At 35.4% G+C, this 27,949-nt stretch overlaps 2 protein-coding genes across 2 annotated transcripts; one reads left to right on the forward strand and one right to left on the reverse strand.

The window, feature by feature from the left end:
- Positions 1–592: 592 nt before the first annotated feature.
- Positions 593–14,099, reverse strand: LOC131932684 (forkhead box protein J3-like). Its single transcript, XM_059289620.1, has 10 exons — positions 13,739–14,099; positions 12,868–12,942; positions 11,719–11,802; positions 11,455–11,550; positions 10,758–10,892; positions 9,715–9,835; positions 7,461–7,577; positions 3,954–4,097; positions 3,308–3,363; positions 593–2,352 (listed from the first exon to the last, which is right to left on the reverse strand). Exons 1-10 carry the CDS (start codon positions 14,078–14,080, stop codon positions 2,260–2,262), a joined length of 1,263 nt encoding a protein of 420 aa, XP_059145603.1. The 5' UTR covers positions 14,081–14,099; the 3' UTR covers positions 593–2,259.
- Positions 14,100–15,946: 1,847 nt separating this feature from the next.
- Positions 15,947–25,285, forward strand: LOC131932685 (heparanase-like). Its single transcript, XM_059289621.1, has 11 exons — positions 15,947–16,040; positions 16,870–17,133; positions 17,817–18,019; positions 19,334–19,507; positions 20,047–20,224; positions 20,749–20,799; positions 21,318–21,518; positions 22,305–22,416; positions 23,161–23,270; positions 23,987–24,124; positions 24,860–25,285. Exons 2-11 carry the CDS (start codon positions 16,898–16,900, stop codon positions 25,047–25,049), a joined length of 1,593 nt encoding a protein of 530 aa, XP_059145604.1. The 5' UTR covers positions 15,947–16,040; positions 16,870–16,897; the 3' UTR covers positions 25,050–25,285.
- The last annotated feature ends 2,664 nt before the right edge of the window (positions 25,286–27,949 follow it).

Genomic DNA, 27,949 nt, shown 5'->3' on the forward strand with positions numbered 1-27,949 from the left:
GATGAACAGCATGGATATTAACAGCAGTTTAGAGAAAAATGCTTTGAACAGAAATTATTAATAGGCTATGTATGTGACTCTCGCTGCTTTGTTGTCACTGTGGTCCCTGGTCAAAGTTTAGTGGCCGGGGGTCAAAGCTTCATGATTTAGTGACCACTGGTCAGAGCTTCAAAGTGACCACTGGTCAGAACTTCAAACTTAAGTAACCACTGGTCAGAACTTCAAACTTAAGTGACCACTGGTCAGAGCTACAAACTTTACTGACCACTGGTCAGAGCTTCAAACTTAAGTGACCAGTGGTCAGAACTTCAAACTTACCTGACCACTTGTCAGAGCTTCAAACTTAAGTGACCACTGGTCAGAACTTCAAACTTTAGTGACCACTGGTCAGAGCTTTGAACTTTAGTGACCACTGGTCAGAACTTCAAACTTTAGTGACCACTGGTCAGGAGCTTCAAACTTTATTACCACATTAGTCAAAGTTTTCCCAACCTTTAAAATTTTTGCTCTTCTGTGTTTTTTTTTACCAATGTGAAAGGAAATGTGAAGAACAAGCAGTTCAATAGAGTCAAAGCTAGAACAAGATAAATAAAAACTTAGCAAGCAAATATTTCCAAAAGAAATTATATCTCCTGGCAATTATAATATTTCAAGCCAAGCCAGAGAAAAAATGGGAAGTTTTAAAACCTACTGTTACAGAGACCCTTCAAATAATGAACACAGTTTCTATATAACAGTAACATTTAAGATTAATTTTTGTTGAATCAATGTGCCATACAACTAGGAAGCAAGAATTTTTAAAATAATTTTTGAAGAATAAAAAATTGGATTTCAGTTCGGGTACTGGCGGAATAAAAGTGCTGGCACAACCAGTGGTGTCAGTAGGGTGGGGTTGTGAGGGCTCAGAACCCCCCCTGAGATAAAATCTATGCAGTCACAACATTTTGTGAATAGGCTCTGTGTCTCATCAGATACCAGCCTCATTTTAGTACTTCCACTTTATCATGCAATATGTTGTTCATATATCATAATAAATACAACTTTTTAAATAACTTAAATACAAAATAAAAAATAAAAATTTCCATTAATTAAAACCGAAACAAAATTGAAATAGCTTTTTTGTTTATAAATTTTTTGAAAAAATAATTTTTAATTCAAATTAGGGAAATAAATTAAAAATTATCAAATTTTGTTTTTCATTTATTGGCGAAGAACAATGATTGGAAATGCTTATTACATATGAGAAATAGATATGAAAATTGCACATTCTGATGTGAAAAGAAACACAAAAGCCATGATTATTTACAGTAATCTAAAAGTTGTGATCATCATAAATGAAACAAAAATCTCTTATGTACATGTTAGAAAATGTTAACGTACCACTTGTGACTACTCTACAAGTTCATTAAGGATAGGATCAATCTCTCAAAGAAAAATATCTAAATGCTTTACTCACAATAATTTCTCTGAACAAAGGAAATATAGTCATTATTTCTTGTAAAATACTTTAAAACAACCATACATCTTAGGAATTCGATAAAAATACTTAATAAATATATAAATAATTTAAATTTATCAGTATATCACATGTATGATATCACACCCTATGTGATAATATATATCTTTGTAGATTTTTGTTGTAAAGTTGTAAATCACAAATACTAATCACATTACCATCAACAGTTTATGACCAAAGTTGCCAGATCATTTTTCAAAACTTGGTCATTTTCACTTACCATTTACCTTATAGTTCCTTTTCATTTAATATATATTTCCGTTATCATTCTAAGAGTAATGAAGGTCCCAATTCAGAGTACTTAATTCTAGCTCAACAATATTGTAAGACAGTACTTAGATTTTAAATAATGCAAGTTGACTTTTCCCCTACGCTACCATCATTTCTCTAAGAATAATTAACGTCATCACATCCAATACAACTCTGAACTTTGTAGTTGATTCAATAAGTTTTAAATTATCACTGACCAGTGTGTGGAATTTTTTTTTTTTATCAGTAGGGTTGCATGGGAGAGAATCCAATATTATTAACTGCATAGAAAAATTAACTACAGTTATTTCCCCTGCTCTGCAATTTCATGGTCATGGACTTATGGGATTGTTTTAATGTCAGACTCAATGTCTTGAGAGGATTGAATCAATATCATCACAAGGATTGAAGAATTCTGTTCCACTCAGTCATCAGTTTCTTCACAAGGATTGAAGAATTCTGTTCCACTCAAAGTCATCAATTCATCACAAGGATTATAGAATTTTGTCCCACTCAAAGTCATCATCAATTTCATCTCCCTGAAGGAAGTTTGGATGTTCATGTAAATGGGAGGGAACTCTTTCAACCTGGAGAGAAGAAAAATTTACATTTGATTTAGATGAATATGTCTTTTATACTTTGAGAAGGATAATTTACATTAGATGAAGATATATTTAGTACTTTGACCATTCATTGAGAAGTGGATGGGTTGTATTATTAACAAAAACAAATATAAATTCCTTTAAGATAACAAGTTTTTAAATGCAGTAAAACTAAGAAAGTTAAACTGATTTTCTTGCTTTAGTAAAAGCATTGACTTAGAAATTCTACAATACTCTTTAATATTTGCTTTTATAGGTTTTATTTAGAAATCCAAATGAGCTAATATAGTAAGTTGACATTTAAACTTTTTAAAAGAATTAGATTTTCAACTACCATATTTATTCATTACATTGTTAATTAGGTCGACACCCCACAAGACTAAAGAATTTGCTTTCAAACTTAATCATTAGCTTGAAGTCTAAATGACAATTATCTGCCCCTTGTTTACATTCAGTGAACACAGCTAAGATGTCACCTGACTGATCATGTGACTGCTGACACTTTACCCCATTCACTTTTGTCCTTGCATTCATTTATTTTTTTAATGACTTATTTACTATCTAACTTAATTGAAAAGTAGATTGATTTTTCTTCTTCTTCTTCATTCTGAATTTTAGTGTTGGAAGGGATCACCTCCAACACAATTAAGTATACGCGTCAACTGGTTAAGCGCCATTGAGGCCATTGACTCTGATTTCAGCCTGCTTTTCTTTCTGGATTTGCTTCTATAGCCTTTGTCCAACCAAGAACAAACTACAAAGCAGCAGCTGTTTGATTTTAGAGTTGTCTCATCTCTCTTTGAAGAGGGGCTGTCCCCAGCTACGAGCCTCATCTACCCGAGGGTTCGAAATCGATACTTTTCGGTTTAGCAACCATGAGCTTTACCGACTCGACCAGGATGATTGATTAATGTTTGAATAAAAAAAAAGTTTAACTTACTGATACAGCCACATTGGGTGAGGCCACACTACTGTTGGTGCAGGAAATAAAACCACCTGAAATGTGAACGAACAAAATTTGTCTCACGATCTACAATTTACTTTAATTTTTCAAAATGCTATTTATAGTTACACCAGTTCCGATCAATTGGTTAAAGCCAACTGTTTGCACATAAAAAAATAGCCATCAATGTCACATATTACTATGTACTCAATCCCATTAACTAAAATACATATGCATTTTTATTCATAAGTGATATATTTTCAGAATATCAAATGACAATTAGTCCTTAAATTTAAGCCAAAAAAAAAAAATAATAATTCAGCTTTGTTGCATTACAGTATAAAAACATTTTAAAAGAAAAACCCTTTTAATAAATTATTACTTTTTTTAACAGCTTCAAATATGTCCACTCTTCATTTATAAATTACAACCAGGCTTTATAATAAACTTTAAAACAATATTGCTAGCCTCTTTTTTAAAAGCTTTACATTAATCAATGTTAATAGACAATCCTCTTCCAAGGGCTAAAGTTCTAATGTGTAAGGTAATAAACCAATTATGTGAACAGTTTTAAGAGCCACAAGGGATGTAACTCTAATGCTTCAACAAAGAATTAAATAGGGCCATAACTGTAATGTCTTACCACTGTCTCCTCCTCTGCTCTGACTTTGAGACAATGCTGCCTGGTTGAAATAATTGTTTAAGGATGACGCCAAGTCCCCAAAATTGTCTGCGCTAAAAGACGACCAGCTTGATGTGTCCGACTGTTTCACAGTTTCTAAAAGACCTTCATAGAACAAGAGGTCATAAGTTAGGGAGAGTTGCAATAAAATACAACTAAAAACAAAATTCAAACTGAATTTTTTTTAAAACATACATATCTTTTTCTATTTCTTTTCAAGCATGATTTTTTTTTTTTTTTTGCTGTCAAGTTTTGTTTAGTTTTAGTTTAAAAAATATTTAAGTCTTGGGGCTTGAAATAAATAGTGGGAAGATAATTTGATCCTTTTCTTAGGACACGGACATGTTACTGCCCTTGCCAGATTTAGATTAGCCTGAACTGAGGTCCTGCCTTATCTCTTGTTGTGATAGGGTAGAGAGTGGAAAGTTAAAATTAGAATTACAGGATGTTGATATTTTGGCCATACACATGTCAATCTTTAAAACTTAAAACCTATTTTGGACACAACATTTTTTATATTATTTTTTGGTTTCTCAGAATTTAAACTTTTTAAATTAAGACAAGCACATTAGAAATATTTGTAAGTATATTTAAATGTAAAAAAAAATATATATAATGCATTAAAACATAAAAATTAAAATACTGACACTGACTGATACAATAACATTAGTGCCAAACTAATAAAAATTCTAATTTATTATCTTGACTTGTATAAATAAATCATAACAATTTAAACACTGATTAAAAAATTAGCGAAAATTAAACTTTAAAAAAAAATTGAAGTTTAGTTTAAAATATTGTGTTTCCTTTTTAAGGCCATCTCCTTCAGAAGAAAATATTTTACAAACATGCCAACAATTTGAGGCAAGCAGGCTGCTCATCTCATTGTAAAGATGAATTATTACGCTGGCTATTTTAACATTACTTTAAGATTAAATAAAGACAACATCAATAAAAAGGGTGGATTAAGAAGCTAGACAGGCAACACTAGACTGATTAAAATCCTTAATTACACTGTTGGAGTAATGTAAAGATTTATAATGTTAGTTGGTTTATTCATTATTTTAAGCCCCATGGGTTAAAGCTTAAAAAAAATATCTTACAAAAGTGTATACAAAATTCTGTTTTTCAGTGGAATTTGATGAAACAATATAATGATTGGAGTTTACAAATCTGTTTTTTTAAATGGAATTTGATTATACAATATCAAACTGGACTGAGATTTACCATCAGTTTATTCCAACATTTAAAAAAAAAAATACAAAGCTTTAATGATGTTGCTGTGTTATAAAATGTGTAAACATAGATATAAAAGTTTACAATAATAATAAAAAAAGAAATGTAAAAATGTGTTGCTACATGCTATAATTCTATAAAAGTCTTTGTATACTTGAAGGTGGTACATATTTTAAGCTAGATTCTAATCACTGATTATTTACTTATTCGTAGGGGTTATAACAGAAAACAGTTTTTTTCCAGCAAAACAATTTTCATGCTACTTGATAGTCAAGTATCATCAGCCTAACATGTTAACCAAAAAATAAAAGCAGGCAAAATAGATGAAAGCAGTCATGCAGGCTGGTAAGGTGAATATAAAAATGGTCAAGGGACATCACTGTTGAATCAAGTGTGGGATAAAAACACAGAGAGAAAAAAATAGTTGAACAGAGTGACTAACCTTGGCGTAAGCCCTCACTGGGTTTATTAAGATCAATTATACCTACAGGATTACAAGGCAGGCAGTTAGCCTCACAAGATTTATGTATGGAAAGCCAGTTTCATCATAATTAACTTTTTAATCAATAATTTTCACTTTGTTCATTGTGAAAGCATCAATGAAGCTCATATACACGGAGTCAAGCTGATTAAAATAAAAGGATTAGCTCACTAATAAAACAATGAAGATCTTCAGAATGGAAATATCTTTTTACAAACTGAGTTCTAGGATTGAATAGTTTATATATTGTATTTTATATTGTAGGTAGCTAAATAAAGAGAACATAATTTCCTTAATTTACAAAACATGTAGTTCGGGAGGGATGAATTTTTAAAAAAAACTTTGATAAAATAAAATGTTTTTCAAAAATATAGATTACATTAATTAAACAAATCAAATTTTTTCTTTTTAAATGTAAGAAAGCTAGCCCAAATACTACTATAAAAAATATTACGAAATCTAATTTATGATGGACTTATGTTTCCTAAAGTACGGTACAAGAAGATGATGACAGTGAGGTCTATTTATAGGACACAAGCCACATAAAACAACTGATCAGTAAAGTGCAGATCAAAGTGGTGAAACACCCTTTGGTTAAGTGATGAGATACTGATCAAATATTGGTTTGTCAGTGTTTGACAAACTGACCTATGACTGACACACTGACCAGCATATAAAGTGATGACAATCTCAGAAGTGATAAAAGTAACATTATGGGAACACTCTGGGAACATTATCATCCAGGGAACATAGAGCCATCAGGAAAATATGGTCTGGAACAAAATTATGACTCTGTTCTTACTGCCACTAGTCCCTGCTGTTCTATTCATAAGCCCTTGATCTTGTCTGGAATTCTAGCTGACCCTATGCTTATTGAAACACTATTACAGGAATGGGATGGGGGTGTGTGGCTAATTTACTGGAATTCTTGTTGACCATGGGCTTCTTAAAACACTACCCTGACCCATGTGAAACTGGGACATATCAATATTTTAAGACAAAGTTAACACTTCATGGACCCACCTTGAAACTGGGACATGTCAATATTTTAAGACAAAGTTAACACTTCATGGACCCACCTTGAAACTGGGACATGTCAATATTTTAAGACAAAGTTAACACTTCATGGACCCACCTTGAAACTGGGACATGTCAATATTTTAAGACAAAGTTAACACTTCATGGACCCACCTTGAAATTGGGACATGTCAATATTTTAAGACAAAGTTAACACTGCATGGACCCACCTTGAAACTGGGACATGTCAATATTTTAAGACAAAGTTAACACTGCATGGACCCACCTTGAAACTGGGACATGTCAATATTTTAAGACAAAGTTAACACTGCATGGACCCACCTTGAAATTGGGACATGTCAATATTTTAAGACAAAGTTAACACTGCATGGACCCACCTTGAAACTGGGACATGTCAATATTTTAAGACAAAGTTAACACTGCATGGACCCACCTTGAAACTGGGACATGTCAATATTTTAAGACAAAGTTAACAGTGCATGGACCCACCTTGAAACTGGGACATGTCAATATTTTAAGCCAAAGTTAACACTACATGGACCCACCTTGAAACTGGGACATGTCAAGATTTTAAGCCAAAGCTAACACTGCATGGACCCACCTTGAAACTGGGACATGTCAATATTTTAAGATAAAGTTAACACTACATGGACCCACCTTGAAACTGGGACATGTCAATATTTTAAGATTAAGTTAACAGTTCATGGACCCACCTTGAAACTGGGACATGTCAATATTTTGCCAGTCATTCCCACTGGATCGCATACTTTCTTTTAATGTGTCTAAATTCTGGAGCCAATCTGACGCTGACAAATTCAAATTTGGAACACCTAAAATGGAAACAAAAATCAGTTTTTAATGTTAAAAAAAAAATGCAAAGTTCATGGCGGTCCATGGAGCAGATGAAGTAGAGTTCACCTATTTCTGTGACCTCAGTGCATGAAGGGATAGCGTGGTCAGCAATTTGCCTATCTGCCTTTACTTTCCATAACATAACCCAGTGATGGGTGGACTCAAGACATTATATGGATTTGAACCCAGATTGGATCTATTGGGTTGGCAGTCATATGCTCTACTATTGAACCACATATTCCCATGTGACTAAACTTGGGTCGGGGAAAGTAAAGGCAGGTGGGCATAGTGCTGACTGTACTATCACTTCCCATTTTAACTCCATTTAACAAAAGAGGCTACTCTGTTAGAGGGAAAGAACTCATGTTTACTTTAGTAATAAAGCCAAGTATGGCATGTGCCTGAACAAGTTCAGACAAATATTGGATAACAAGAGAGGGTGTGGGACATTGCTAGCCTATAGCAAGGCTAAGTGCTTTATGTGTTGTGTCAAAGAATAAAGCAGCAAAAAGATTTACCCTTAAGGTTGTTTACTGGGACTTGAATGAGCCCATACTAAACTTTGATAACTGACTGGTTAAAGCTTGACTTAAATCTATTACAGTGTTACTATTTTTAGCTTCTAATTCTTAAGTCAATAAAATGTAGGCCAAATATGAAATATAAAATAAAGACAAGCAAAAATATTTTTTTAAAGTATTGATTATTGAAATTTTAAGATAAATAGTTATCAGCATGCCATATCTGTAAATTCATTTTTTTTTTAATTTTGCTTATTTACTAAAGTAAAGCAGACAGACTAAATTTAATGCAAAACTATCTGCCAAATGCTAAAAAAAAAAATTTGTGTAATTTCTGAACTCTTTGATTAGGTGCTGTGTTCAACAGATTACCCAATACACAATGACACATCAACAAACTCAATAGCACTGTTCAAACACACTTCACACATTCCAGGGGCTTCTATAGAAATGTGACCTCAATTCTAGGTTTTTCCCCTTTGTGTAGGGCTAAGTAGGTCACCACTAGCAGAAAGGTAATGCACCTGCGATTAGAACTAATCATGCATGACTTGATTAGTTCTAGTGCGGCAAAGAGCCAATTGTGAAGCTTTTCTTGCGATGTAATGTGATATAAAAGATTTAATTTAGCTCTTCATCTGACTATTATTCAAGCAATCAATTAATTAAGCACTATACAAAACATGTTGAAGCAAGCTTGGAAAAATTTCAAATTAAAAACTGTGGAATACGTGTCTGCTTCTATCTATTGATAAAAATTGTTCATTCTACTTGATACATTTTTGTTCAAGAAACTTTTATAAATTGCTACACAAGAGTTTAAAAGAAAATGTTGCTTTTAGAATATGTATAAACATACTAAACTGGTACAATGTAAAGTACACTACCAAAGGACAGCAATAAAGTCTAACAGTAACATTATATCTAGTTTAGTACAGTCAAGGGTATTAATATAATATTTAATTGTCAAGTTATTATGATTTTAAAACGAAGGAATAAACAACAGAAAAGATACCTATTGTGTACATAACAGATAAGAGAGGTATATAAATAACACAGAGTTTTCTTTTAATGCATATTTCTATTTTGAGCAGAATATAATATGTTTGTGTAATAGCTTTTTTCACTTTAAAAAAAAAATAAGAAGAATGGCCAATACACTAGCCATTGGCTAGTATTAGACTGATTAGATTCTCATGGTCAGGACTGAGCAGGTTGTTTCAAACTGACCAATCAAAACTTAAGCTTGAGGGTAATAATACAGCAGAGAATCTACAAGCAAAAACTATTTATAACATGTGATATGGTCTGATAAAAAACAAATTAATTCACTTTTATGTTATGTTTACAGAGGACTTTTTCACCACACATACATTTTTAATGAGGTATTGTTGTCACACTGAAACAGCCTCATCATTTTCTTAAATATCTGACTCAGCTTTTCGTACTTAAAAAAACTCTTCTCATTAAAACTGATGATCAGATTACATCTATATAATATAGGCTGTGAATAAACTTTAAAAGGCAAAAACACTGATAACTGTTATCATTGAAAACTGAAGAGCAGGTTTGAATGAGAACATCTAACACTTACCCGAAGAGCTTTCAAAGATAGTTTTGTACAAGTTAAAGACAGAACTGTTGAGTTCGTCTGCGTGAGTTTGAGAGTCTGAACTTCCAGAGATCAACCCAGAGGATGCTGGCAGTCTGGAAGACTGAAAGACAACATGAAAAACAAAATTAATTGATTTATCGAGAATATTTTGGTTAGGATAGTCTAGCCTATTTTTTAATGCTATTTTAACAACAGTCACTTTCATACATAACTCGCTATTTCCCCTAAGTACAATTTTTAGCTATAAAAATAAGAACATTGATGAATGAGTACATATTTGTATGGTGTTACAAAATATTATGTAATCGTTACATCTGTAATTACTATGAATAATGTATGAAGGTTTAAATTATCATCCTGTACATTCAAAAGGTTGAAAATAAAATAATTTCAATTTACATTACACTTAGTAATAATGTGTACCAGTTTTAATTATACTAATTAAAAAAAATTAATAATTTTGAATGTAAAGAGCTAAGTTTAAAGTTTCCTGTTAAATAAAGTACAGCCCCATCAGTAACACTGGAATCCCTTGAATGTTTCATTAGTTAATTAATGACATTAAGCAAATTAGTCAGCCTTTTAATTTTAATTAAAAGTACTTTTTAGGTGTTACATCATTCTTGCGTAAAAACAAAGTATAATTTTTTTTAAATATTTTTCAAAACTCAATTTTCTTTGCCAGCTTATAGTTCTTTTTAAAAAAATTCATTTGAGCTATACTTTTAAGAAGAAAGTAAATTTAAAACGCTATAAATTATATTGTACTTTACCGACAGTAGTCTACATGTTAAAATATTTAATTATAAAAAGTTTTTTCCTCTAAACCCTTTTTCTGATATTTTATCTATTTTAATTTCTGTTAATATAAATTAAATCAATATAAAATAGTCTAAAACAGTGAAATGGTAATTTAAATAAGTTTATCAAAAATGTTGGAAGAGAAAAGATAGTGAAAAGGGATTTGTTTTAAAGAAGATTTTAAAGAAAGATGGATGCAGCTATTAAAAAAGTGGACTAACATTTTCTGTGAGGGAATCATGGGTAACTCTAGTTGCTGAGAAGAGAGGGTTGTTACTGCTGCTGGGGGAGGGTGGAGATTGTTGGTGAGCTGACACAGGACTCATGCCCAGACAGCTGGAGCTGAAGGGAGATGACTGCAAGAGAGGACAAACAGATTGGTTAGAGTTACGTGTCCTTGAAAGTTTTTTTTATTTTAACACAGCCACCCAAGGAAATAAAACTAACACTCTAAGATGATTTTTTTACTGCTACTGTTAGAAAATTTAACAAAGTCAGCACATGTGTAAAACAAATGTTAAAACATGTACACACTACAATGCTTGCAATAGCTTAAAAACACACACACACACCATAATGCCAACACATGTTAAAACCTACACACATTAGCATTAACAAACACGAAATTTTTGCAAGCAACACACATTAAGTGTTTACAACTTCTACAAACACCTAACTGACATAACCATAAAATGTGCACAGACACACAAAACAGATGTTAACAAATATCTACTGTTACACAAAACATCTCAACAAATGTTTACTAACCACAAAAAAGTTATTAATATACCAATAAGAAATGACTGATGCAAGCTATAAAACATGAACTTTAAGAAACTATTATAAGCCTATATTTATTTACCAATGCTGTTACCAATCTAGCCAGTAAAACTACAAGCAAATAAAACTATTGTATACCTGACTACTCCCTGACTCTGACTTGATCTGCATGGCTAAAATGGAATGTGACTGCGAAACAGGACTCAGGCCACTATCTGGGCTGTATGGGGAGTGCTAGGGACAGTAATACATCTATTCAACATGCTATCTTATACATCAATGTTTTAAAGTTTTACGTATTTTTTCAAAAAACATATTCTAGGTTAGTAAAACCAATATATTAAAATGACTACACTTTAAATTAATATAATTAAGAATATTTCAATAATGTGTAGTTCTTACTCTGTCATTTGGTCGTTTTTTGCGATGGCGTGTGGGAGGCAGCGGGTCATCTGGTGGGAGGGTCTGTATGGCCCAATAGGATCCCTGCATAAAGTTTTCAAAATTACAACATGACACAAGTTCATGTCTTTTATTTTAAACAAACAATAAGACGTCATTCATTGTAAACTATAGCCAAGGAGAGAATAAAAGTTCTAAAAACCTACAAACAATAATAAGCAACTAGTAGAAACCGAAATGGAATCTGTTTCAGAATTAATGAAAAAAGAAAATGGCGCTGATTGGATCAAATATTAAAGATGAGACTAGATGATGTCACAGGAATGGCGCTGAGCTGGACACCTCAAGGTAAAAAAAAACAAGGCCAACAAAGACACTGAGGTGCACAGCAGAAAAACAACTGACGAGAAGGACTATCTTGGGGGACTGCAAAGAAAATAGCCAGAGCCTGCAAAAGTGGAAAGAGTTGTTTTTTTCTGTGGCATCATCATGTGTCTCAGGCACTGAAGGGAAAAGAAGGATTTAGGTCAGGAGACCTACTCCAATGTGTGTTGTGTAATATTACAGACAGACTGGTGTGTTAAACAAATGAAACATTAAGAAATTATTGGCTCCAAAAAATAAATAATGTTGCATGAGAGGATCAGGAAGTTGATGACTACCCACTCATAGGGGGCTACATGATATCTGGGTCATATGTTCATTATATCTGGGTCACATAGAGCCACATGATATCAAGGTTGCAGAGGGCTACTTAATATCTAGGTCATAGAGGGCTACATTAAAATTTATATTTAATATATAGGTCATATGTACTAAAATATATCCAGTTCATATAAGTTTATCTGAAATCTAGGTCACAGAGGGCTGAAGGAATTATATCATGGTCACAAAGGGCTACATGGTATACAAATCACAGGTGGCTAATGATACATATATCATAGAGGGATAATATGATATAGAGAGACAATCTATATTATGATACCTAGGTCACAGCTGATTTTAATGATACCTTGATCATAATGATACCTTGATCATAATGATATCTAGATCAAGAAGAAATAAATGTAATTTAGGCCTCGGAAGGCTAAACAACATCTTGATAGTAACACACACAATACGGAATGGAACATTGTAATAAAATCATACCTTGCCGGGATCATCTTTTGATCTGGGAACTTTCTGGAAACATTTATTTAATGATAGATTGTGCCTGATGGAGTTCTGGAGAAAAGAATATTTTAAAACAATTAGTGACACAATAGGAAAGGTTTATAGTTTATGGCATTAGTTTACAATAGTTTACATATTTTATGTTCACCAGGACACAGAGATGTGAAGTGTGAAGCCAAATTCATCACTAGCTGACAATGCAATCTTGTGTAAAATGCAACAGATATTAGAGACAATCATATGTAATACACAGAACAATTTAATAATCATAGACCTCCATAAACATGTGTGCGTATTTAAACTGCCCTTAATCCAATGCCAATTTTGCAACGATTTACTAAATAAATTGTAATCAATAAACACAAATAATTACAAAACACATTTTTGAGTTTTAGATATCCTTCTAAATAATACTTCATCTAGCCCTAAGCTAAAGATCATTCACATGTTAGTTAATCAATACATTTTCTCTACTGACTCTACTTATATATAAATCTCTATAGGCCTTATAGGTTATACATCAGGTAGGCCCATTATACTATTCTCATTTATTAACTGAGCTGGGTGGATTTTGTGCTTTTTATTTTCTAAAGTAGCCTAGTTTGAGTAGGTCTACAATCTACATAAAATGATAGTAAAACATTATAACACAATATTCAATAGGCCTATAGATCTAGTATAAAGAATAAAGATCTAGCCTAGGCTAATAATACTAATACTAATAATACAATTTCAAATGGCATTTGAAATGGACATGGTGATCAAATTGATAAAAAAAAAACCCATAATAAAATATTAGTATTAGATTCTAGAATAAAATAGATCTATATGCTATCTGAATGCTTACCTTCCATCCATTTCCCACCTCCTTGTAATAAGGAAAGTTATCGCATATCCAAGCATAAATTTCACTTAATGTCATTCGTTTTTTGCTTGTGCTGTTGATGGCATGCATGATTAAGTTTGCATAACTGTACGGTGGTTTCCCATCTTTTTGAGGTGTCTGCCCAGTGTGGTCATACAGCCCAGGTGGATCTGGAGATCCTCTTGCTCCTACCTGTCCAGAAATTCTTCCCAATGCATCGGTTGTACATTGAGATCCATTTATTCCTGGTCCAGGCATAGGCCCACCAACTTTAAGTCGGTGAAGCCAATCCATTTTTGTAAGACTGGATCCCAGATCAGCCATCTTGTTTAAGCCTGCTTCAGATAGTCTAGCGTAGTAATTTTAACTATTATTATTATTCAGTTGGCATTTCCGTAAAAAAATTATTTACTGCAAACATGTTCTTGTTTTAAAAACTAAACCTAGAATTTATTATCATAAAAATTTTCAATGTTACATTTCTGTGTCACATTACGTTCATTATATTATGTCTGCTAATGCGGGGCATTATTTGTCGATTCGAATCGATTAGACCGAATCACACAATGTTTCTCAGCTCGTTGCATAGCAGCAAGTACGCTGACCTTTAACCTAGCTAAAAATAGCAAATGTGCTGTTTTTCCGCGCGTTCATCCACGTGTCATGTGTTTATGGTGGGCGTGTCCGCAAGTAAAGTAGATTTATTGCGGCACAGCAGCAGATCAATACAATCTTTATAGTTTATAACCTAGTTAACATCCATTAAAAACACACCATTTTCAGTTGCTCAATTAGATATAATTGATATTATAAATTAATATATTTTTTTTAAATTATAATAAATTAAAATCTTGTAGGTATCTAGCTATATTATAGATCTATGTAATTGTAGTGTGAGGTACTAGATCTAGTGGAAGGCCAATGTAGTTAAATTATTAGGTAGATCTAAAATATAGAGTTTAAAAACGTAGCAGTAATCAAGCTAAGGAAACACATTTATGGTAAAATATGCAACGTCTATTTCTATTTTCATCTTTATTTTCTGCTAGATCTAGCAGAAAGGAAGATAAGTATATTTGTTTTTTAAAGGTTTCCTGTTTAAATCTTTGTGGCGAGTGTCCCAGCAGACGAGTTGTACACAGAGCCGTAGCAATCCACTCTGACGCCAGGGGAGAACTGTCAATTTGCCCCCCCCCCCCATCCCCTCCATTTATAGCTACTCACATTGGGGGAAAATTTGGAAATAGATAGTATGTTTGTCACTTATTTGATGTCACTTAACTTCAATTTGTATAATTATAAAAGGCTTCCACCCCATGCAGTGGCGTACCGAGGTCGGGTGTCATGTGCACCCGGTGCGGTACTTAATGGTGTGTCACCCCCCAGAGGCGTTGTGACCCTTCCCGGGGACGAACTTTTAATTTGCACCCCCCCCCCCTCAAACTTTCGATTTGCACACCCCCCCCCCCCCCCACCCAAAAAAAAACTTTCGACTTGCACCCCCCCCCCCCCTCAAGTTTTTCTCTATATATTTTGCCATTTTTTGCCTTGGTGTCACCCCCTAAATGGTGTCACCCGGTGCGGTTCGCACCCCCCCCGCCCCCCCCCCCCCTCACTACGCCTATGACCCCATGCCACCCACGACTCCGGGTGTAAACTTGCGAGAACATTTATTGAAACCTATGGTTGGACTAATTCGAATGTTGATGAAGCATAGTCTTAAGTTTTTACCTGTAGTAAGAATGGCTTTATTACTACAAGAATGTTAACTTACAGACAGCTCACTGTAAATGTGTCAAATCACATCTTATTTTTAAATTTATGATATCTTCAGCATTTATGTTTTATGAAATTCGAAATTGCGTGTAAAAGAAGAAGGTGTACCTATAAAAAATAAATCGCTCAAATATTACAATAATGTGAATAAAGCATCGACATAAAAACTACCATTATGCCTATGAGTAGATCTATATAGGCCTAGGCCTAAATTATAATATGCCTGTCCATTTTTTAATAACTTAGAACTTTAGTTCTTTTAGAAAAATAGACCATTGGAGTTAGCTTTTAAAGTTCTAAGTCTAGATCTAGGTAAAACTAATTAGGCTGCTAAAATTTAAAAAATGAAAAGAAAAAAAAAACTTTGCCGTGTTTATATCTCTGTGCCCTCAATTTCAAGTCACATGACATCCAAAATGGAAACTACCATAGTCTTCATTCAATCCCTGGGATTAATACATGCGACGCATATCTTGCTTTAATTGCTGTGTCTAGTTCTATAAAAAATGTGACATTTATTGTTTGAAACTCTGAATCACCCACATGTGCATGTTTATTAATTAATAACGATTCACGTAGTGTGGGTAATTTACGGTAATATTATACGACCGTGTGAATGTATATATATAGAAAATAGAAATAGATATTGAATGGTAATAATATGCCTGGTAATCTATCGTTTTGGGTACGTAAAATCGCCCGCGGCTATTAATAAATAATGTACGAAAACGTTACCACATTGCCAAGGCTTTAATAGAAGAAGTATATTCACAATATTGTGATATGTTTGTGTCAAATATTATAGATAAATGAATAATAAACCTAAGTCAATGGCTAAATATTAAAATAATAAATATTAGGCCTAATATATTATCAATATAGGCCAGAAATTAACTTTAAACAGCAGTGTCCATTGATTTAGGTTTATTATTCATTTATAATATTTGACACAAATATATCGCAATATACTTCTATTAAAGCCTTGACAATGAGGTAACTTTTTCGTACATTACGTCTAGCTGCGGGCAATTTTACGCACCTAAAACATTTTTTTTTTAATATCAATGCATGTATTAGTTACTAGTAGGCCTATCTATACTACACTTGCTTAGGTTAAATAATTTTAAATTGAAACTTTAAACTTTAATTTACTATTTCTTATAATTGTTGTAGAAATTATTGTAGAATAAACTCTGAGTTAACCTCTCTGCTGGCTCAGCAGGGTATAGTACCGTCCTTATCTTTAAAAGAAACAACTAAGTACAACCATTTGTTAAAGTAGTCATTTAGGTCTATTATTAATTTTGCTTTTTTTATTTTTTTTTTATTCTAACCAGCAACTGATCTGATCAAGTCAGCCTAATAATGAGCCAAAGGAAACTGCCTTCTTGGTGTATGTTTTTTCTTATCGCAAGGCTATTTTGTGTCCTGCAAGTCAAGTGCAGCGAAGATGTAGACGTTTCAATCAAGCAGCTACATCAAGATGTGGTAGAGTTAATTGTCAATTTGACCTTCAGTGAATACAGCTGTGATGAGAAGTTTCTCAGTGTTACGATAGACTCAGGTGAAATCATGGCTGACTGGAAAGGTTTTGACTTCACGTGAGCTTTTAAAACATGCAATACTTAGTTGGTAGCCCTTCAAGATTTACAATTAAAATAATTAAGGCGCTAAAGTTCCTAAATTTCAAGTCCTATTTACTTAACTTTAGGTTATGATTTTTATTTGACTCCAAACTACATATGCCAGTCATTAAAAAAAAAAAAAATTTAAGTAGATTGCAAAATTTCTATTATTCTAGTTTTGGTTATCTTCATTGGAGAAATCATTCTAGGAAATTTTCTCTTTAAAATGTAATTGAGAACAGAAGTACCAAGCCATGTAAATCTTTAATATTTCCATATAGTTGTAATCATTAATTAAGTATACCATACCAGTGGCGTAGCGAGGTTGGGTGTCACCCGGTGCGGCACTTAATGGTGTCACCCCCCAGAGGCGTAGCGACCCTTCCCGGGGACAAATTTTCGATTTGCACCCCCCCCTCAAGTTTTCGATTTGCACCCCCCTCCCTCAAGTTTTCGATTTGCACCCCTCGTCAAGTTTTCGATTTGCACCCCACCCCCCTCAAACTTTTGATTTGCACCCCCCCATCAAGTTTTTCTCTATATATTTTGCTATTTTTTGCCTTGGTGTCACCCCCCTAAATGGTGTCACCCGGTGCAGTCTGCACCCCCCTCCCCCCCCCCCTCGCTACGCCTCTGTACCAGACATGCTTTTTCACCAGGTCAAAAAAACTTCAAAACATGGCTATGGCACTTTCACCGGCTAATGTTCGCCTGGGGGGAACAAGTGCAGACTTTTTAACCTTTGACCCAGATGGTCCAGACAGCCAATCAAAATGGGGGAAAAATTATGTCCAGAACAAATATGACTCTGGCCTGTTTGATAAATCCTGGTCAAAAGATCGGAAAAATTTTACAATGTCAGGTAAGAACTCAATCTTCAACCCTTGGATCTAAACCTTGTTGTGTAGGGTGTACTTGCTCTTTTATTTTTTCAAACATATCTAACCTTAAAGGTCATCCATAAATGTTCCACTTCAGCCTCCCTCCCCCAGTAATATAAATTTTCAGTTTTGAAACACATTTTTATAGAATATTTTCTCTGCTGTGTTTGATGATTTTTTTTACTGCAGTTAACAAAAGTCTTAAAAAATGCAAAATGACTGCCAAATTCCAGTTTCAAAAACTACTTTTAAAATGAGTCTGAAGCCTCTCTTTCTGAAAACCCCCTCCCCCTTTCTCTCATCATCTCTAAGATAAATCCAGCATTCCTCAGATAAGGGACATAACTCCATCTAAAACAGCTAATGGTGTCATTACCATTTTAATTAAAAAACATCTGCTCAATTCACCTAATTGAAAGCCATAAAAAAATCTTGAAAATGGTTCAGCTGGATAAAAAAGCATTTTTACATTGATTTGGTTGATAATAAGCTAGATAGACAATCTTTAACTTACACTGTGCACAGTAATAAAACTTAATAGGTTCAAAATTTATTTCTTATTGAAAGTGATAACCAAGTGATTATTTGACACGGAATTCATGATAATCATTTGTTTTTGAGGCCCTGAATCTCTCATTCCCCCCCCCCCCCTTCCCTCCCCATCCATTAGCCCATGACTGTTTTTTCAAGCTCAGGCCAAAGTGCAAAATATACTGTATGAAATTGAGTTTTTGACTACATTCACACCCCTATGGTGTAATGTGTTTTTGATCATGGTTTAAACATTCTGTTGTTTGCTCTAATTGTTTTTATTGTTGTCAGTTTCTTACTTGAAATGAAATTCCCCCAATCTATATTGGACACACCAGAGTAAAAAAATGTTATGCTCAAGTAAACCTTTTTGAAGGGTATAATATATGAAAATGAAACATTTTTAATATTCCATCCATGGTGTCAGGAAGGATTGTTAGAAGGGGTTAGAAACCCAACCCCCCCCCCCCCCTTCCTCAATGGACCCCCAAAATGAACATTGTCTAAAGCTATGAGTTTGGCAAAGATGATCTTATGTCACTTTACATTTACTATTTCATAAAAAACAATTTAACATTGTTAAAATCATTATGTGATATATGAAAATTTAAATTTAAAAAAAAATGTACTCCCGAGTCGAATACTCGCCATTTGCTGCATAATTTATTATTAAACTTTAGTGATTTTTATGATGTTAGACACAATTCACTTGTAATAATAAAACTATTTTGTTTCTTACCAAAATTCCCTTCCACATTTTTTAGGTAGGGAGTGGGAAAACATGACCCAGTTTTTTGACCTAGTTGGCTGGGACATCATCTTTGATTTTAACTTGTTTAAGTGGAAGGATGGCCTCTGGGACCCCAGCAATGCTGAGACTCTGTTGCAGTACTCTGCTGCCCGGGGCATACGTCTGCCATGTTTTCAGCTGGGAAATGGCAAGTAGCTTTATAAATTAACTTAAATGTAAAGTACTTGTTCCTGTGGGAGGTGATGTACAGTTCACCTGTTTCAGTGACCTTGGAAGGGACCTATGCTCAGTCACCTTTACTTACCGTAACATGAGTTAGGTACTCATCAGAGCTGCATGGAATAAGAGAAGTTTTACTGATACAAACCTGGGATTTGAACTCAAGACTTACGACTGCACTCATATACTCTCCCATCCAACTGCCTAGTTTTATAAGATTTAGATTGTTTTGATAAGACCTTTTTGTTTATAAAACTGTGGTTTCCTTTTGGCAGCTCTTGCAACTGAGTTTGTTCCTAATGTAGTGATGAACATTAACTTTGCATTATACTCTCAATGTTTAGAGTGGTATTTTTATCAGATATAATATTCTAATTGGTTGTTGACTTTGAAAGCATTTGTGTGTAAGAATTCTTTGTAGATAACCTAATAGATGTGTTTATAACATTATATTTCTTTTTACATAACCTTATGCATGTGTTTAATGTTAACATATTTTTTTTACAGAACCAAATGCATTTGAGCACAATTTTAATTTTTCCATATCCCCATTGGTACTTCTGAGTGACTTCAGGATCTTAAAAATGCTACTGGCCAGATATCCTCTCTACAGATACAGCGCCATCTATGGACCAGATGTGACCAATTTGGCACACCATGCGTCATCAATGCAGTATTTTCAAGAGTGGGTTTTATTTTCCTGTTTTAAATTAATTAAAATTGTTTCAAATAAAAATGTACTGCTTGTAAGTTCTGTAGATTTTCCACCATTGGTGATATGTACGCTGGTTGTCTGTAAAGTTTCCAGCCTCAACATTAAGATAACAGCACATCTACAAAACTAGGGGCATGCGTTTACAGCTACACACACAAATGTTGCCCTTTTTGGATGTGCCATTGATATTTGACAGTTGCTTAAGTGAGACAAACTAGCTTAGATGACAGTGAACGCATGGACACATGCATACATCTACAAGAAGATTACTAATTAGAGTAATAAAAATTGATTTGAATAAAAAGCTACATGTTTCATTGTTAAGCCAAAATTTGTCCAGACAATCGTTTTATTGTCTATATAATTTAATTTAACATTATAATTGAGTTGCCGATGTAAATCTAACATTTGCCCTATATACTGCATTATGTAAATACTCCACTGCTGTTTATCCATTGGAAACTGATCTTAAATTACTTTTTTTTTTTAAATAGATTTATTGAAGCTGGGGCATACACAGTGATTAATGAAGCCAGTTTTCATCAGTAAGTGAAGAATGTTTTGTTTTGTATTTCTTTTACAACTTGAGCCAACTTTTTAACCATTTGCACATTCTGGGTCCAGGAGTAGCAACAGGAGCCTTGTCCCAATATGTAGAATAGGGATCTACCTCATGTGCTACTTACTCTGGTAATCTTATTTGGTACTTTGGTTCTCTGGTATGTTGCCAATTATTAAGAGAAAAAGCTATAATTCTAATGTTAATATAGTGACTGCTAGAGAGGCTGTTTGACACTGTTTGTCTTTGCTGACCACATAATTTCTTGTACTTGTACAATATATATGATTTGAACAGAATGAAAGGTGTGTAGTAATGTGTAGTCCTTTTGTTTGAATTTTCAAATTTTCAGTTTGTAAAAATTTAGCATAAACAGATAAAACCATTTTAAAAGCTGCTACAATTTTGTTTTAGCATTACAGGTTTAAATATCTCTTTGGTGAACATTTAGAAAACAATTTTGTCTTTAACATTTAATAATCAATCTTATTACACTTTGTCCAGCTACTACATGGATGGCAGCAAGGCTCAAGTTTTTGACTTCCTTGATGAAGACATCATGGATTCGTTGGTCACTGGGTTTGAGATAGCCCAGAGTATCATGGTACTTAGCCCAAGACCACTGCCCATTCGTCTAACAGAGACCTCGTCCTGCTATGGTGGGGGAGCACCTGGTCTGTCTGATCGTTATGTGGCGGGATTTTTGTAAGAATTGCTGTGCTTTGTTAAAGTTTAAGTTAATCATAATTTTAAAATAATTAGTTTGGGTTTTATATGTGCCTTCATAAATTATTAAAATTTAAGTTAATCACAGTTTTAAAATAATTAGTTTGGGTTTTATATGTGCCTTCATAAATTAGTAAAATTTAAGCTAATCACAAATTTTAAAATAATTAGTTTGGGCCTTCATAAATTATTCAAAAGAGAAGAAAAAAAGGGTTGTAATATGAGTGTTAAAAAATTAGGTTTTTCAGATTCAGTTAGTTGTACTGCTGAAATAAATTAAATTATGCTGAAATAAGTTGCGCAATTATTTTCATTTAATTATATTAAATAATAATAGAAAGTGTGTGTTATTTATTGAATTTTTAATAATTTTAAAAATCTAATATTTAATATTCATAAAGTATTGAATAAATAAAAGAATGTCAAATTCCTGTTGCTGCTGCATAGCCAGCACTCTTACATTTTTTGCTATTTTACCTGTTTTCATATTAATTATACTACAGTTAATGATACTACAGTTGATTGATTTATTCACACACCTTTTTTTTCTATTTCCCCACTGAAAGTTTGATACTACAGTTGATTGATTCATTCACACACCTTTTTTTTTCTATTTCCCCACTCTAAGTTTGATACTACAGTTGATTGATTCATTCACCCACCTTTTTTTTTCTATTTCCCCACTGTAAGTTTGATACTACAGTTGATTGTTTCATGTCCTAATTAATAATAACCTCAACCTTTTTGTCCATGGTCCTTATGTAGGTGGTTAGACAAGCTGGGTCTGTCAGCCCTGCATGGAATAACACAAGTGGCAAGGCAGACTTTTTATGGTGGATCTTATTCCTTGATCTCTAGCAAACTGGATCCTAATCCAGTAAGTGCCTATTATCCTGAAGCCAAATTTAGTGAGTGTTCATTGTTCTGAATCATAACCAAGTATCAATAATCCTAAATATTTATTCAATTATAATATTATCTAGAATCCTTACTAAGTATTAATTATCATGGATCCTAATCCTGTGGCTATCAAATAATTTTCTTCTTATCCAGTCAAATCTCACTTTTGTATCAGTGATACACTTCTTAAAACTTCACACTATGACTACCAATCATATTTATTTTGTCACTGATACAAAATGAATTCAGTCACAGAAACAGGCATGCTATTGTTGACTATCATTTCTGATAAATATTCAGTTAGCTATATATTTAATTGTATTCATCATCATCATTTCCCGTTCATGCGCAAGACACATGGGGCAGATGAAGTAGAGTTCATCTGCTTCAGAGACCTTGGCGTATGAATGGATAGTGTGGTCAGCACTACGCCTAGCCGCCTTTGTTTCCCTAATGTAAGCCAGGTAATCAGAGCTGGGTGGACTCAGGGACATTCCACTGATTTGAAACCAGATTCAAACTTGAGACTCTTGGGTTAGTAGTCTAGCCTCTACCGCCAGGCCACATCATCCCATATATAGTTGTATTACCTGTGTAACATTTGTAGATTATTTTTCACATCAACCTGTCAAAAATGTGTTTGGTTTAAATTTGTGTTATTTATTTAACAAGGACTACTACCTGTCCATGTTGTTTAAATTTGTGTAATTTATTTAACAAGGACTTTTACCTGTCAGTGTTGTACAAGAGACTGGTACAGGGACCTGTCTTTGCGATTAGCAACACACCTGAAAAACTTCGTGCCTATGCACATTGTGCAAGTAACAAACAGTAAGCTATCTTTATTGTTGTTATTGCATTAAAATCTATTCTGTTTTTTTTTTTAATTAAAGACGAGGCAAATATTTACATCTATCATTGGACTTTAAAAAAATATGGACCATGAAATTTGAACAATGCAAGAAATTATTTATTTTTAAAGTTGTAGTTTCATTAACATATTTACCTGAAGAAAAACATTTTCAACTCCTAAAAATAAAAAAAAAATACATATTGTCTAGTCTGCTATTTCCTTTATTTACCAATTGTGCAATGAAGGCTAATCTTGACTTCCATACTCTAATTTACAAAAAAAATACTTTGTCTTTTTAAAAAAAAAACAGGTTGAATCCTATGTCTGACTTACTTGTCATTCATCTAGTCCAAAAAATACTTAACTTTATTATACACCAGCAAAGGTCATAAATCTAATAGTAGAGTTAGTCTACTTTGGGATACGATACAGACACTTGGGCAGAGTCTGTTGCATGAATTAATACTGTGGCCATTTTAACCCTAGACTCCTTTTAATTTCCTTGAGTTTGATCTGCCATTGTGAGGTGGTGAACTTTAGACTTTTGGGTCTTATGCGCTCTACCACATGACCACACCGTTCTATATGAAACCTAAAACCACCTTAGTAAAATGTATATATTGTTATTAATTTTAATAAAATTACTACCTTGTTAAAGTTAATGTACTGATCAGAGTTGAACTAACCATCCTAGTTACCCAGCTGGTGCCCTGGTCATCTACTTTCTAAACCTGCTGCCAAGTCCTGTAACCCTAAAGCTAACCCAGTTCAAAGATCTGGATTTGGATTTGTATTTATTGACACCTGGAGATGAGGAAGGATTGAAATCAAGGTAGGTTCATGTTCATGTAAAACTAATATTTTTCTTTTTGAAGTTTTTAAAATCCCATTGTTTATATAAAGCTTTTTTAACATTTGTTGCCAAATTTAACTTCTTAAAAAAAAGATGTATGTATTATTTGCAGTATAAAAACAATTTACTGAGTATAGTTGTATCAAAATATTATTTCTTTTCCTGTCTGAAATAAAATGTAATTTGTTGAATATTTATAATTATGTTAGATGTCAATGAACATAATAACTAATTAAATAAAAAACAATTAGTGCTTTATCTACAGATACTAATTATTAATAAAGCTTTGAACTTTTTATAAGTTTACAATTCAATTTATTTTCTTATTGCAATATACTAGGTAGTTGGTCTTTCTAGAGACAAGTGGTCATTGAGATTAAGGGTTCTTAATATATAAAACAGTAATGAAATGAATATTGTAATGTAAAGTCACAACAGCCCTGTATAATTTTTAGAGAGCTATATCCACCACCATCTCAATGACCAGAGATTTATGTCCCTTGATCCTGCAAGAATACTGTTTTAATAATCTATTAACAAATTATATTTAAAGTGTACCTAAATACAATTGAACTGAATGGATGGGAAGTTTTGTAAAACATTTTCTTTTTCTATCCAATTTTTTTCTTATATTAACAAGTAACAAATCTCTTTATCAGATATTCCAGCAGTCTGAACGTTTTGTAACATTTACTTTTGTGTCTACGTCTTCAGTTCAGTCCAACTGAATGGTCAAGTGCTGCAGATGTCTGGTCCAGATCTTCCCCCACTAGAGCCCAGGACAGTTACAGGAGATGTAACAGTGGAGAAACATTCTTTTGGATTCATTGTTGTCCCTAAGGCTGATGTTCAAAAGTGTGTGGACTACTTTCTTTCACATGGTGAAAATGGGAGGTCACTCTAAGAAACAAGTTATTAAGATGGATGCCACAGGTGTTTTTTAAGGTGTTCAGTATTTCTTACTTTTGTCATGAAGCTCTAATCATAAATACTTAATTTTAATGAGAGAAAATATAATTTTGTCTCGACTTTTTGCCAAATATTTTATTTTTTCAAATTATGCATTTTTTAATAGACATACACAATTACTTAAAACCATATTTTAAAAGTAAAAAATTTGCTACAATACCAAAAGAAATTTATTTTTTTTTTACTAATCTACACTGTATAGATCTAGAATCTAGTCCTGGTCACAATATGTTCCTTAAAAAAGATACTTCATCTATTAAAAATAATCAAATGTTATATATTATTAGCATTTCCACACTTAATTATTTACAAATGTTTGTAGTTTAGCAACACAAGTTTACTCTAAAATAAGAATGTATTTTTTAAACAGATTTTTTACATTGTAAGTTATTTAAATAAAATTAATGAATATGGCATACACAATTATTTTCATGCTGTAACATTTTTTAAAAAATGTAGTGTTACAGTAAATAACACAATGAATCTAGGCTGAAATTAAAGTCTAATCATCCTTTGATCTTAGATCCACAGGTTTTTTTTTTAAAACCTACTCTGATCAGAGGCGTAGTGACCCTTCCCGGCGCCCTGGGACAAAACGTTCGATTTGCACCCCCCCCCCTCAAGATTTCGATTTGCACCCCCCCTCAAACTTTTGATTTCCACCCCCCTCAACCTTTCAATTTATTTTTCCAACCCATTTTGGGACATATGTCGTCGTCCCCGCCCCCCCCCCCCTCACTACTGACTCTGATTCATTCAGCACCACAAGCTATTCCGCTGGTCTTTATGCTAGCCATAATTTACAAGTGAGATCTTTGTTTATGTGACATTTTTATATCAATTACCAAACCCTTCTATGGCTCATAGAAATGTTAATTTTTTTATATTGCCTTCCAAGGCCAGAGTATACTATTTGCATTTTTGTTTTAATTGCATCTGTACATAATTTTTTTTTATAATGATCTAAATATTTTTGTATTTAATCAACTCATCAGTTGCATATACCAGGTTATCTATTTTTGATCTGCTGTTTGTATACATATATCTTCTAAAGAACAAATTTTTAAGCTTATTGGTTAAGCTGCGATTTTTCTTGTTCACCAATGATTGTTCTCAAGAAATAAAAGTGGGCTATTCAAAAACTATTTGCTATCATGTTTTAAATTTGTAAGTTACACAAAGAAAACTGCATACAACATCTAGGAGGTTGTATGTAGCTAAAAGACAATTGAAAATAACTCTACTGCTGATTACCAAGCAATGCCCCACCACCCTTGTTCCCTCCCTCTCCCTCCACGCCCCACCCCCCTCCCTTGTTCCCTCCCTCGCCCACCCTCCACGCCTCACCCCCCTCCCTTGATCCCTCCCTCGCCCACCCTTCGCGCCCCACCCCCCTCCCTTGTTCCCACCCTCCGCGCCCCACCCCCCTCCCTTGTTCCCACCCTCCGTGCCCAACCCCCCTCCCTTGTTCCCACCCTCCGTGCCCCACCCCCCTCCCTTGTTCCCACCCTCCGCGCCCCACCCTCCTCCCTTGTTCCCTCCCTCCGCGCCCCACCCCCCTCCCTTGTTCCCTATCTCCCTTGTTCCCACCCTCCGCGCCCCACCCCCCTCCCTTGTTCCCACCCTCCGCGCCCCACCCTCCTCCCTTGTTCCCTCCCTCTGCGCCCCACCCCCCTCCCTTGTTCCCTCCCTTTGCGCCCCAACCCCCTCCCTTGTTCCCTATCTCCCTTGTTCCCACCCTCCGCGCCCCACCCCCCTCCCTTGTTCCCACCCTCCGTGCCCCACCCCCCTCCCTTGTTCCCTCCCTTCGCGCCCCAACCCCCTCCCTTGTTCCCTATCTCCCTTGTTCCCACCCCCTTCCCTTTTTCCCACCCCCCTCCCTTGTTCCCTCCCTCCGCGCCCCACCCCCCTCCCTTGTTCCCTCCCTCCGCGCCCCACCCCCCTCCCTTGTTCCCTCCCTCCGCGCCCCACCCCCTCCCTTGTTCCCTCCCTCCGCGCCCCACCCCCCTCCCTTGTTCCCTCCCTCCGCGCCCCACCCCCCTCCCTTGTTCCCTCCCTCCGCGCCCCACCCCCCTCCCTTGTTCCCTCCCTCCGCGCCCCACCCCCCTCCCTTGTTCCCTCCCTCCGCGCCCCACCCCCCTCCCTTGTTCCCTCCCTCCGCGCCCCACCCCCTCCCTTGTTCCCACCCTCCGCGCCCGACCCCCCTCCCTTGTTCCCACCCTCCGCGCCCGACCCCCCTCCCTTGTTCCCACCCTCCGCGCCCGACCCCCCTCCCTTGTTCCCACCCTCCGCGCCCGACCCCCCTCCCTTGTTCCCACCCTCCGCGCCCGACCCCCCTCCCTTGTTCCCACCCTCCGCGCCCGACCCCCCTCCCTTGTTCCCACCCTCCGCGCCCGACCCCCCTCCCTTGTTCCCACCCTCCGCGCCCGACCCCCCTCCCTTGTTCCCACCCTCCGCGCCCGACCCCCCTCCCTTGTTCCCACCCTCCGCGCCCGACCCCCCTCCCTTGTTCCCACCCTCCGCGCCCGACCCCCCTCCCTTGTTCCCACCCTCCGCGCCCGACCCCCCTCCCTTGTTCCCACCCTCCGCGCCCGACCCCCCTCCCTTGTTCCCACCCTCCGCCCTTGTTCCCACCCTCCGCGCCCGACCCCCCTCCCTTGTTCCCACCCTCCGCGCCCGACCCCCCTCCCTTGTTCCCACCCTCCGCGCCCGACCCCCCTCCCTTGTTCCCACCCTCCGCGCCCGACCCCCCTCCCTTGTTCCCACCCTCCGCGCCCGACCCCCCTCCCTTGTTCCCACCCTCCGCGCCCGACCCCCCTCCCTTGTTCCCACCCT

This window comes from Physella acuta, unplaced genomic scaffold (assembly GCF_028476545.2).
Source record: "Physella acuta isolate Inbredline_101_S28 unplaced genomic scaffold, ASM2847654v3 ptg002257l, whole genome shotgun sequence".
NCBI classification, from domain to species: Eukaryota; Metazoa; Mollusca; class Gastropoda; family Physidae; genus Physella; species Physella acuta.

Excerpts from the sequence above, each read along its gene's own strand:
- LOC131932684 (XM_059289620.1), bottom strand. The coding sequence starts at position 14,080 with ATGGCTGATCTGGGATCCAGTCTTACAAAAATGGATTGGCTTCACCGA. Across the intron at positions 12,943-13,738 it reads AGGTGGGAAATGGATGGAAG|AACTCCATCAGGCACAATCT; the intron begins GTAAGCATTCAG and ends TCTTTTCTCCAG. Across the intron at positions 3,364-3,953 it reads GAGCAGAGGAGGAGACAGTG|GTGGTTTTATTTCCTGCACC; the intron begins GTAAGACATTAC and ends TTCACATTTCAG.
- LOC131932685 (XM_059289621.1), top strand. The coding sequence starts at position 16,898 with ATGAGCCAAAGGAAACTGCCTTCTTGGTGTATGTTTTTTCTTATCGCA. Across the intron at positions 20,800-21,317 it reads AATGAAGCCAGTTTTCATCA|CTACTACATGGATGGCAGCA; the intron begins GTAAGTGAAGAA and ends CACTTTGTCCAG. Across the intron at positions 21,519-22,304 it reads CGTTATGTGGCGGGATTTTT|GTGGTTAGACAAGCTGGGTC; the intron begins GTAAGAATTGCT and ends GTCCTTATGTAG.